We start from the raw sequence: 13,154 nt of genomic DNA, 5'->3' as shown, positions 1-13,154 counted from the left end.
CAACAAATATACATTGAACATATCTGGAACCATTCTAGGTACTGGAAATGTGGGAATAAACAAAGGAAACATGCCTACCTTGATAGAGCTCACATTCTTCAATTAACATCCCATTTCATGCCTCTAGTTTTTTAATTCTTGTATATGCCCTTACCAGGGATTGAACCTATGACCTCAGCACATTGGGATGATGCTTTAACCTACTGTGCTACCCAACCAGGTCTCATACCCCCAGTTTAAAAAAATAATAACAGTTCAACACTAAGTACCAACTTATCTATGTTCCACCTTTAGAGGAAAGGGTAATTCGATAGAATTGCTCGCAATCGCTGTTATTATTCCCATAAATTTCATTCATTTATATACAAGCTTAGCATCATTGCTGCTTCCCCAAACTTACCATTGAAATTAATGTTGCTAAATATAATAAGACCTTTCTTGAAAGTCTCAGCAGGCCAGGATATTTCTTTTCATTTCAGATACCTTTTCTGTCCCTATATTCCTTACCTGCTTAATGTTACCTTAGGTCTCTCTTGAGCCTCTGTTCTCAATAGTTATATTCTCTTTTGAGTGATTTAATTTACTTTTGTAGCCTATTCAGTCATTAATTTATTGCCTCTCACCTCCAAATTCACCCTTATTTGTCCCACTTTCTGACGCTGGAGCTGGACCCTGTAAACATTTCTTTTGTCATGTGCTACAATGTTAGGCTCTGTAACTAGAGGGCATTGGAGGAACACTACAAAGCACAGCATGAAAGGTCTTCTCTCACCACTAAAGTACCTGTTACCTTCATTTTCTATTCCTGGGTCCTTAGTACTTTTATTCCTCTTAGAAAACAGCCTTACAACCATTTTTGTGTTTGAATTTATACACAAGTTTACTGCTTATATTTAATTAAATTATGTTTATAAGTTTTAGATTTACAAAAAAAACTTGTGAAGACAGTACAGAGGATATACATCACTTCTAGTCACCCCTATTATTAACACTTACCATTTGTATAATAAATTTATTATAATTAATGAATCAATATTGAACAAAAGTCCATACTTAAGATTTTCTTCATTTATGCTAATGACCTTTTCCTGAATAGCATACTACATTTACATCGAGTCGCTTTAAAGTCCTCTTAACTGTGACAGTTAAGACTTTTTTAGACTTTTCTAGGTTTTTGGTGACCCTGACAACTTTGAGAAATTACTGGTCAGGTATTTTGCACAATGTTTCTCAACTGGGTTTATTTGTGGGTCTTCTGAAGACTAGATTTGAATTACAGGTTCGGGGAAAAAAAGATGTGAGAGACAGTATTATTTTTAAATTCCTCATATCAAGACTACATACAATCACTATAACTATTGACCTTAATGAGTTGGCTGAGGTGTTGTCAGGTTTCGCCAATGTAAAGTTACTTTTCCTCCATTTTCCACACTGTACCCTTTTCAAACAAAGTCACTACATGCACTCACATTCAAGGGGTGAGGACCTGTACTCTACCTCCTTGAGGGAGGAATATTTACACATATTATTTGGAATCTTTCAGTATGGGAGATTTGTCTATTCTCATTCATTCATTCGATCATTTATACTAATGTAAACTAATCAACATTTATTTTATACTTTGAATTATAATTTCAACACTATTTTACTTTGTTGTTCAACGTGTTTCAACTTTAGCCATTCAGTGAGCTTCAGTCGACTCCTATGTCCATCTGACATATTCCCATCAGTGTGTGTTTATGTATGATTTTTAAACAATCTGTATTCATAAAATGTACTCTTCTTCTGTAAAGTTCAATGGGTTTTGACAAATGCATTATATCATATACGTATGTTTCTGTTATCACAGAGAAAAGTTTCACCACCTTAAGAAAACGTCTGTGCTTCACCCATTCAAACCTCCCATTTCCCCCTAACAGTGAATATTTTTAAATCATTAGTATAGTATAGTTTTGTCTTTTACAGATAGTCATATAATTTGAATTACACAGTATGTGCCCTTTCCAGACTGGCATCTTATACTTTAACAATTTGCATTTAAGAGTCATCCATGTCTTTCAGTGGGTAAATAACAAGTTTCTTTCTATTTCTAAATAAGATTCCATTTAATAAATGTATCACATTTTGTCACTGATTTACTTAATGATGGATATCTCAGTCACCAATTTTGGCAATTAGTCATAAAGCTGCTATATACATTCACATGCAGGGTTTTGTACAGACATAATTTTCAAAGCAGTATAAACACCCAGGAGGACAGTTACTGAATCATTTCGTAAAACTGTATTTAGCTTTGTACAAAACTGCCCAACTATCTTCCGAAGTGGCTGTACCATTATGTCTTCCCACCAGCAAAAAGTAAGAGTTCCTGCTGCTTCATGTCCTCGCTATGAGATTGGTATTGTTGGGGTTTTGGACTTCAGCCATTCTAACAAATATATAATGGTACCTCATCTTAATCTGCGATTCCTAAAGAACTTTTCAATAATTAATAATTCTTCACATTAACTTTTCCTGTTCAAATTACTGGTGAGGTTTTTGTGTTCTGAGTGGACCCTGATAATTTTCTATGTTTGCACTGTCCAACATGGTAACAACCACTAGGCTCATGAAGATAAAAATATGGCTAGTCAACAATGAGATGTGCAGTAAATATAAAATACCCACAAAATTTTTAGAGTTAGTATAAAAAAAAACATATAAAATTAAAATAACTTTAATTTTATATTGATCATATGATGAAATAATGTATCATATATTAAGTTAAATACATTGTATTATTAAAGTTAATTTTACCCATTTTGTTTTATCTTACTAGAAAATACTAAATTGCAGATGTGGCTCACATATCTGTTGGACAAGGTCATTCTATTCTAAAACTGTAACAACAGTAATCTTTATAACAGGAAACTTAATCCCATCACACCCTTGCTTATTTAAACTCTGATTTCTGTGGCCCTCATAACCATCAAATTAAAATCCAAAAACTTCCTTGGCAAGTAAAGATATCAGTTACTACCTGTTCAATCATCTACTACCCATGAATCTTTACAGGCTACAATCCTGCTATACTGATAATTAAAGTTGCCTGAAAAAAATTATTTCACACATTCATTCTGTTTAGCTGGATTCTAAATCCTGGCTCCTCCAACAAGTCTTGTTTTTGTGCTCATTCTTTGGAGTAAAGACATCTTAGTAGTGTGCGTGCATGCACATGTGTATGTATGCATGCATATATGTATGAAGAATACAGAGGGAAACTGTTACTTGTCATTACTAACTAGCTAATACATGCACATGGCTGGAAAGTCAAAGGATGATTAAAGTTATACAATAAAGCTTGCCCACCTGGCCCTCAAGCCAAAATCGTCTTTCCTAAGAGGAAACTAATTAATTTATTCCTGTATGTCCTTTCAGAGACATTTAAACATAATAAAAACAAATGCAAAAAAAAAAAAATTTAAGACATAAATGAAAACCCATCCCAATCACATGAATTGGAAAACTTAATATTGTTAAAACGTCAATACCACCCAAAGTGATTGACAGATTCAATGTAATTTCTATCAAAAATCCCAGTGATCTTTTTTTTTGCAGAAATAGAAAAACCCATTCTAAAACTCATAGAAAACCTCAAAGGACCTGGAAGAGCTGAAATAATCTTAAATAAAGAACAACACGGAAGAACACAATATTACTGATTGCAAAACTTACTGCAAAACTACAGTAATCAAAACAGTGTGGTACTAACATAAAGGCAAACAGAAACCAATAGAAAAGAGAGCACAGAAATAAACCCTCACATGCATGATTAAATAATTTTTGACAAAAGAGCCAAGGTCATTCAATAGGTAAAGAGTAAACAGGCAACCTATAGAGAATATATTTGCAAATCATATATCTGATAAGAAATCATAAAACTCAACAACAAAACAAACAATAGATTGGAAAATGGGTAAAGGACTCACTCGAATAAACATTTCCCCAAGGAAGATAAACAAATGGCCAATAAACACATGAAAAGATAGTCAATATCACTCATCAGTAGGAAAATGCAAATCAAAACTACAATGAGATGCCACCTCAACCTATTAGAATAATTATTATTTAAAAAAAAAAAGAGAGAAAACAAGTCTTGGAAAGGATTTGGAAAAATCAGAACTCTTGTGTATTGCTGCTAGTAATGTAAAATGGTATAGCCACTGTAGATAATCATATAGCAGTTCCTCAAAATATCAACAATAGAATTACCATATGATCCAGCAATTTACACATCTGGGTATACATCCAAAAGAACTGAAAGCAGGGTCTTAAAAGCTATTTATATACCCATGTTCATAGCAACATTGTTCACAATAGCTAAAACCTGGAAGCAATCCAAGTGTCCCAATGTGCTATATGCATACACTGGAATGTTATTCAATCTTAAAATGGAAGGAAATTCTGTCATACGCTGCAACATGCATGAACCATGAGGACACTATGCTAAGTGACATAAGTTAGTCACACAAAGACAAATTCTGTATGATTCCACTTATACCAGGTACTTATTCAACATCACAGAGACAAAAAGGAGAATGGCAGTTGCCAGAGACTAGAGGGAAGAGAGGTGGGGAGTTATCATTTAATGGATATAGAGCTTCAGTATTAAAAGATGAAGGTGAAGATGGATGGTGGTAATGACTGCATAACATTATGAATGTATTTAACACCACTAAACTGTACACTTAAAAATGATTAAGTTGGTTAAATCTTTTGTGAATTTCAACAGATTATAAAAAGTTGAAACAACCAACATATCAATTTCCATGTATCTATTATACTTTCTTATTTATGCATAGATGTGCATTATCCAGTTGTAACTATTAATATATTTTGTAATCAATTTATACCAAGACCTAGAGAATATCTTATTCTTTTCTCAAAGTGGCAGTGTTTCACTGCATAGATTTACGTTAATTTACTTAGCCATTATCAGTTGATGGACATGACATTTTGTTTCAGATCATTTACTATCATAAATAATATAATAAATAAGCCTGTGTATGTGTAGGAAATGTTTATGTTGTAAGAGCAAAACAAAGCATTAATTCTCATACATGGAAGCCTTTTAGTATTGGTTATAAAGTGAGCAAAAAATGCAGATTAAAAATAAAAATCCATTTGATCTTATCTAGGGCATATCTATGTTATCTCCATTATCACAAGAGTGATTTTCCTAGTACAGATTCAGACAGTAATACACACTAAAGACACAAAGTGCCAGCTGATGTTCAGAAAGACTGTCGCTAATAAAATGGAGTAAGGAAGAGGGAAGATCATAACAATATACTTAATCTTTAGCTTATACCCAAGGGGTACAATTTTGCATTCCTAGGAATAATTCCTCTCTCAGACATTAGCTATACTTATCCCACTCAAATCACATGTTTGTTTGGGGTTGCAGACATAGGCACAAATGTAGGGGGAAACTTAAAAATTAAGAATTATGAGTTATTTCAAAGGGTAAGAATACACATAACCCTTTTGTTGTAATTTGCCAGGCTCCCTTCCCTATACTTTTCTGGTACACAGGTCAGGCCATCTGTAGTCTCATTCCTGGACAAGGACTCAAGGTACTGTCAAATGAAAGAAATAGATTAGATTCTATGTCCAACTTTCTTCATTGGTCCAGTTCTCAGGTTGTGCCACTTTAAGAGCAGTCTTTGCCTAAATTTGCTGGTTAATAATGCCTTTGTAATCTAGTCAGTAATCTAATCTAATTTAGTTCCTCTTCAGCTAGTCCTGTCCTACTATTATCACCTTATCCAACAGACAAACTGACCACCTATCCTTGAATACCAGGCCATTAAGGTGGGATCTTCACAACAGACGGCCAAAATACAGACACACGTAGCTCTAAAATAGATCTAGCTCAGCACAGATCTTTAAATGCTTACTGATCCTAGAGACATGTTCTCCTCAGTGGAACAAGATCAGCATGCTCCATGTACCCCAAAAACTCCCTACCTAGGAAATCTTTCTTCTATTAACAGCAAGTGGAACTCTTCAAAAATATCTGCCTCAACCTAGTGTTCATGTCTAATTTCTATGTTTTGACTAAAGGAGTCGCACTTATTCTACCTTTCAGAATTTGTGCCCAAGTGACACATACGTGGTATTACCACCAAATATGCATAACCTGAATGTAATTATGAGCAAGCTCAAATTGATTAAATCTACAGAATACAAGGTATTAGGAAATAGATTTTTTTCACTCATGCAACACAACTTCTATTTCTTCCATTCATCATGAAGTTACTATGTACCACACACATAAAAATGCTGATCCTTACACATAGCAAAACAGAACTTTCAAAGAGATTATAGTATTTAAGATTATTTTTCAACATTCTAATACAATTTTGTCAATTAGTGGTGAAGAAGAAACACTCATACATTCTTTCTCATAAATAATAGTGTAAGAAACATTTCTTTTTTTTAATATATTTATTGATTATGCTATTACAGTTGTCCCATTTCCCCCCCCACTCCACTCCATCCTGCCCACCCCCCTCCCTCCCACATTCCCCCCCTATAGTTCATGTCCATGGGTCATACTTATAAGTTCTTTGGCTTCTACATTTCCTACACTATTTTTACCCTCCCCCTGTCTATTTTCCACCTATCATCTATGCTACTTATTCTCTGTACCTTTCCCCCCCTCTCCCCCTCCCACTCCCCTATTGACAACTCTCATGTTCTACTTGTTTGCCTAGTTTGTTCTCGTTTTTGTTTTATGTGTGGTCATTAATAACTGTGAGTTTGCTGTCATTTTTACTGTTCCTATTTTTGATCTTCTTTTTCTTAGGTAACTCCCTTTAACATTTCATATAATAAGGGCTTGGTGATGATGAGCTTCTTTAACTTGACCTTATCTGAGAAGCACTTTATCTTCCCTTCCATTCTAAGTGATAGCTTTGCTGGATACAGTAATCTTGGATGTAGGTCCTTGCGTTTAATCTTGGGTAATGTAATGATGACATGCCTTGGTGTGTTCCTCCTTGGGTCCAGCTTCTTTGGGACTCTCTGAGCTTCCTGGACTTCCTGGAAGTCTATTTCCTTTGCCAGATGAGGGAAGTTCTCCTTCATTATTTGTTCAAATAAGTTTTCAATTTTTTGTTCTTCCTCTTCTCCTTCTGGCACCCCTATAATTCGGAAGTTGGAATGTTTCAAGGTGTCCTGGAGGTTCCTAAGCCTCTCCTCATTTTTCCAAGTTCTTGTTTCTTCATTCTTTTCTGATTGGATGTTTCTTTCTTCCTTCTGGTCCACACCATTGATTTGAGTCCCAGTTTCCTTCTCATCACTATTGGTTCCCTGTACATTTTCCTTTGTTTCTCTTAGCATAGGCTTCATTTTTTCATCTGGTTTTCGAACAGATTCAACCAAGTCTGTGAGCATCTTGGTAACCAGTGTTTTGAACTGTGCATCCGATAGGTTGGCTATCTCTTCCTCACTTAGTTGTATTTTTTCTGGAGCTTTGAAGTGTTCTGTCATTTGGGCCTTTTTTTTTTTTTTTGTCTTGGTGATTCTGTTACTTTAAGGGGCGGAGCCTTAGGTATTCACCGGGGCGGGGTAACACTGGTTGCTGCGCTGTGACGTTGTTCGTGGGGGAGGGGCCGAGAGGGAGTAATGGCGCCCGCCTCACTCTCCTCCGGCTTTCAATCTTTCACTCCACTACCCACAATCAAACTGGGCCCCTCTCGTGCTGGTTCCCGAGTGGATGGGCCTGTGCACACTCTAGGCCCCTGTGGGTCTCTCCAATGACCTCTCCTGTGAGGCTGGGAGTCTCTCCTGCTGCCGCCCCAACGCCCACGGGTGTTTTTAATCCGAGGTTTGAGGCTTGATTTCCTCACGCTGGAGCCCTGGGTTGTGTGGTCTGCTTCGCTCCCCGCCATTCGTCCGGTTTATCTGTGGGCGAATGTGGTGCCGCGGGGTGCTACCCGCTGCTCTGCCTGCCCTGTTCTCCGCCGCTCTGAGTCTGACCCTCTGGGTTTATCTGTGCAAATGTGGGGCCGCAGGGTCTGCTAGTGCTCGGACTGCCTGCGCCATTTGTCCCACACTCCCGCCAGTCTCAGTCCCGCCACAGCCACGCGAGTCCTCTCCACCCCGGTGCCCGTCTCCGCCCCTCCTACCAGTCTGGATGAATGTTTATTTTCTATTTCCTTGGTGTCGGTCCCCCTTGCTGTTCGATTCTCTGTCAGTTCTGGTTGTGCGAGGAGGCGCAGTGTGTCTACCTACGCCGCCATCTTGGTTCTCTCTCAAGAAAATTTCTATGGACCACAAGGTTAGAGATGTAAACACTAGGGTCATGTGTTCATTGCTGCAGCTAATTCAAGGGAAACAGTGGAGGGAAAAAGCTGTTAATGAATATCTGTAGAAAAACAAAACTATGTACCTGAAACAAAACCTGCCTCAACATATTACATAATGAAATTTCATGGACAATATGCTCAGTCACAAAGATATATACTCTTCACTGAATCTTTATGAAAATGTTGCAATCTACTGCCAGAGTTTTGATTAATTCTCAGGACAAATGCTGTACTATAACTACATACTACTTAATTTAATGTGTACCTACATTTCTGGTAAACAGTTTTAAGTATAAGTCAGCACTGCAGTATAAGAAAATTTAACTATTCAAAATTACTCTATTGCAAAGCTCTGTATAAGATACACTGCAGTCTGAATGTGCTAGAAGCTCTGAGACAAGACAATGTGGAGAAAGGGGAACACTTTTGCATTGTTGGTAGGAATGCAGGTTTGTGCAGCCAACTGAGGAAAGCAGTATGGAGGTAACCTCAAAAAATTAAAAATGGAGCAGCCTTTTGACCTAGAGATTTCACGTCCACTAATATATCAGAAGGAACCCAAAACATTAATTCTAGAGAACATAAGCATCCCTATGATCATTGCAGCTTTATTTACAGTCAACAAAGTATGGAAGCAGCCTAAGTGTCCATCAGTAGATGAGTGGATAAAACAACTATGGGACATTTACACAATGGAATACCACCCAGCCGTTAAAAAGAAGAAAAATTTACTCTGTGACAGTATGGGTAGACCTGGAGAACATTATGCTAAGTGAAATAAGCCAGTTAAAGAAAGATAAATACCACATGATTTTACTCATATGTGGAATCTAACGAACAAACTGAATTAACAAGGAAAACAAGAGACCAACTTATAGATAAAGAGCAGGGTGACAGCTACGGTGGGAGGGGGGATGGTAAGGGGTGCAGGGATTGAACAAAAAGGAAGAAGGACTCTTGAACATGGACAACAGTGTACTGAATTGTGGGGGAGTATAAGGGAGCTAAATGTTATGGAAAATATAATAAAAAAATTTTAAGAGTATATGCAATACTTAAATGAAAAAAAAAGAAAGAAAGACCTATTTCATAGTATTGCTGTGAGGATTAAATGGCACAAAAAGCATCAGCTCAGTGCAAAGCACAGAGGAGAAACTCAGGAAGTGGTATTTCCAAGATCAAGACACAGACCTGGGTCAGGTGTAAGTGTAGACAGCCATGTGAAGTATTAATATGTATTATAAAGAATGGTGACAATGTATGTCTTTTCCTCTATAATTTTTTTCCTTTAAATAAAGGTGGAGGATAAAAGCAACTGTAGTGAAAATGGTGGAAGTCACCCCTCTATCCCTTTTTTTCCCCCGAAAGATTGTCCTACAAAAGTAAAGGGTATGAAGTTTCACTGAAGCTAATTAAAAACTGTGCCAAAAAGATAAATACTGATGGAACAGCAAACACATAAAAAAAAAGTCCTAAGTCACCACAAAGGACATATAATTGGTTAAATTACACAATCATCAATTAATAGGTAGGTCCTATTTGTGTCATAATTCAAACCAACAAGCTGTATTTCAAGAAATAATATTTATGAAATGATTATAAACTTTAAATTGGTTAAATTGGTTATTTGGTGATGTTAACAATATTGTTACCTTGGGACATGATAATGATACTGGGGTGATGTTAAAAACAGAGAGAGAGAAAGTAAGGCTTTATCTTTTAGTAGTACATGCTGAAATATTTACAGATGGAATGATGTCTAGGATGACCTTCAAAATAACATGGGAAGGAAAGAATGGGAAGAGAGATAAAACAAGACTGGCCATGACTTGATAACTGCTATAGCTGGGTAATGGTTACATGAAAGATTCATTATACTATTATGCCTCCTATAAAAAGAAACTGAAATATTCTAATAAAAACATTTAAAAAATAGAATAAAAATTGCTAATGACAAATCACATCATAAAATTAATGTAGAACAGCACAAGCCTTAATTGCTTTACACATCCATACTATTGCCTCTAAGAACTTATGCTGCCTTCAATTAAATGACTCATGTATTCAGAATAAAGATAACCTTCAATGTACGAACACCTGGAGATCTTCTAAACTTCTCAATCATGTGTGAATGAAAATGTATTCTGAGACTGGCCCCAAATCCCATGCTAATGCTACCAAAATACACACACAGAAGCTTACTAGAAATCAGAGGTGCACCTAAAAAGCAGGAAAGTCATTACTAACTATACACCTCACATTCCATGTTAATCACCTCCATGCCTTCACATGGACTACCATTTATTTACAAGAGAAACACACAAAGCAATACAGATGCTATAACCATTAACTTTTTCCTATCACTGCCACAACAATTTATAGAGTTTCCAAGAATCGTTAGGACGTCACTAAAAGTACTGACAGTACTAGAATTAACAAACAGTTCATATCAAGCCCTTTTATTTGGTAACCATTATAGAAACAAAGAAGACAAGCATAATAATACATACTGGAGGCCGACCAGGACGACCTCTTTTTCTTTTTCCTTTGACCTCTGTTTCTTCAAGTTCACTGCCAGCATCAGAATGAGCAGTGGTTTCATTAGTTGAATCCCTAGAAAATATGATATATTATTTTAGTGAACAAATTAATTCATTAATACAATTCAGTTTTGTTCCACTACATTCCTTTACCTCCTGTAATATGGATTATTAGAAGTGGTTTATACTTCTACTTTAGTAAATCAAAAATGTTATCTTATCCTCCCTGTCTAATGTCACATAACATTGAGTGAAATGAAGCTCTCAAGTAGAAAAATAAAGAGGAGGAAGTGACTGTGGAAATGGCAGCTGCTATACAAAATATAAATGTAAAAATACAGCTGAAAAAAATGAATTCTTCAATATGAAAAGATAAAGGTTTGGGAAGAATTTTATTTACTTTACAAAATCATGAAAGCCAGTGGTGTGCTGGTAAATGTTTAACAACTATGCTTCAAAAAAATACACATGCAAATAAACAATTAGAAATGTTACCAATATAAAGGATCCACAGCATACAATTTACAAACAATAATAAAATACGCTAAGTTTTTATTTTAGCGAAGGGGGATAGAAGGGAGGAAGGGAGGAAGAGAAACATGGATGTGAGAGAGAAACATCAATTGGTTGCCTCTCTTATGCACCCAGACCGGAAATCCAACCAGTGACTTTTCAGTTTGTGGAACGACGCCAAACCAACTGAGCCACATCACTCAGGGCAAAATATGTAATACTCTTTATGGTAAATTCCATTTGTTCACTCATTCACATAAAATGATTTTGATAATTTTGCCAAACTCTTGTATTCAGAACTAACCTAAGGTTGCAAGTGATGAACAAATAGGGATTTGACATGAAAGATGGTCAATAGCTTTGTTGAGTGAATAGAATACAAGTGAAATGACAAAGACATATGCTGAAACTTAATTCATTGTTCAATAGTGTAAAGCTTTACTGAATTAGATAACAGTTCTCAAATACTGGAATAATACTTCAGTTATTTGTGCTATCATAATGTAATCGCTATAGATCCGATACAAGTTTAATCTCCATTATTAACAATTTCTCCATTATCTATGGAGTCTACAGACAATTGACAAAACAATAAACTAAGCCCTTATTTACAGTATTTGCTGATTTTCATAATGTAAGTATTCCCACCACTACTGAACGGAGTTGGGAAGTAATTAACAGTATCCACTAAAAGTGTTTCCACCATACAGATAGAATAGGTAAAAATAAAACCCTAAAGAGCATAAAATAGTATGTAAAAAATTAGAAAGTGATAAATTTGAGTATTATTTTACTTTTAATATTTTTTACTTGATTTTATGTCATTATGACTTAACTTTTTATAATGGCTGTTATATTTAATCAGGGTCACAAAATTCCTAGAAATTTGATGTTCAGCTCTCTATTCCAGTACAAGCTGGCTCTAGCACGGCACTGAAAAGGTATAGATAATAAGAACAAGAACTTCTTCATTAAATTCTATATTACTAACTATATATTATCAATAAATCTGAATCTCTCACTCAAGATTTTTAACTCCATGTGTAACATTTTTTTTAATGCTATCTCAAGTTCACCAAATACCACATATAAAATTAAGTCCAATACCGATTTATTCCTAACTCTCTGCTCATGGCAATAACAAATTAACCAATTTATTAAGTCAATGCATGCATGTGCTTTAAGTTGTTATAAAATTTATTATTGTCCCTACAGCACTATCTTGTCTTGACACTCAAATTATTAGAATTATATCAATCTTTCTTGTGCCATTAGCCAACAAATCCTCCTGAATTGTCCTCAGTATAATAATTTGATTTCTCATTCTTCCATGATTATTACCCATAATCACCACATCCTGAATTAATCTCATCTCCCTGCTTCTCCTAATTCCCTTGTCCAAGCCATTCTACACACTGCTACCTGTAATATTCTTACATCATTTTACCTCTCCAGTTGCAATTCTTAAAAAGTACTCTATAACAGTACCTAAAAACTATAAATAATATTGACCTAATTAAAAAATCATCAAACATTTTCTTAACTATATTGTAAATATTTTAGGCTTGGAAGTCTTAAGATCTCTATATCTACTACTCAACTCTGGCACCATAGCATGAATGCAGCCAGAGACAACACATAAATGACTGGATGTGGCTGCTGTCCAATAATACTTAAAAACAGGCATCTGAGTCACTAGCGGTAGTTTGTCAATCCCTGGTCTAGTTGATCTTGCTCGTCTCTACTA

General features: G+C 35.6%; 2 protein-coding genes across 6 annotated transcripts in view; one reads left to right on the top strand and one right to left on the bottom strand.

Annotated features, from left to right (window-relative positions):
• The window catches only part of NCK1 (NCK adaptor protein 1), a 553,292-nt gene that overhangs the window by 354,204 nt on the left and 185,934 nt on the right, over positions 1–13,154 (top strand). The gene's annotated exons all lie outside the window — the stretch shown is intronic.
• Positions 1–13,154, bottom strand: part of STAG1 (STAG1 cohesin complex component) — a 389,253-nt gene that overhangs the window by 262,208 nt on the left and 113,891 nt on the right. For all 3 annotated transcript variants that reach the window (XM_053929346.2, XM_024565652.4, XM_024565653.4), the window contains one exon: positions 10,865–10,967. In XM_053929346.2, coding sequence (XP_053785321.1) covers positions 10,865–10,967 — 103 coding nt within the window. The remainder of the gene's footprint in view (positions 1–10,864; positions 10,968–13,154) is intronic.

The sequence above is a fragment of the Desmodus rotundus genome, chromosome 8 (genome assembly GCF_022682495.2).
Source record: "Desmodus rotundus isolate HL8 chromosome 8, HLdesRot8A.1, whole genome shotgun sequence".
Classification (NCBI taxonomy): Eukaryota; Metazoa; Chordata; class Mammalia; order Chiroptera; family Phyllostomidae; genus Desmodus; species Desmodus rotundus.
Note: the sequence above shows the minus strand (reverse complement) of the source record. Positions and strands in the feature narration are given on the sequence as shown.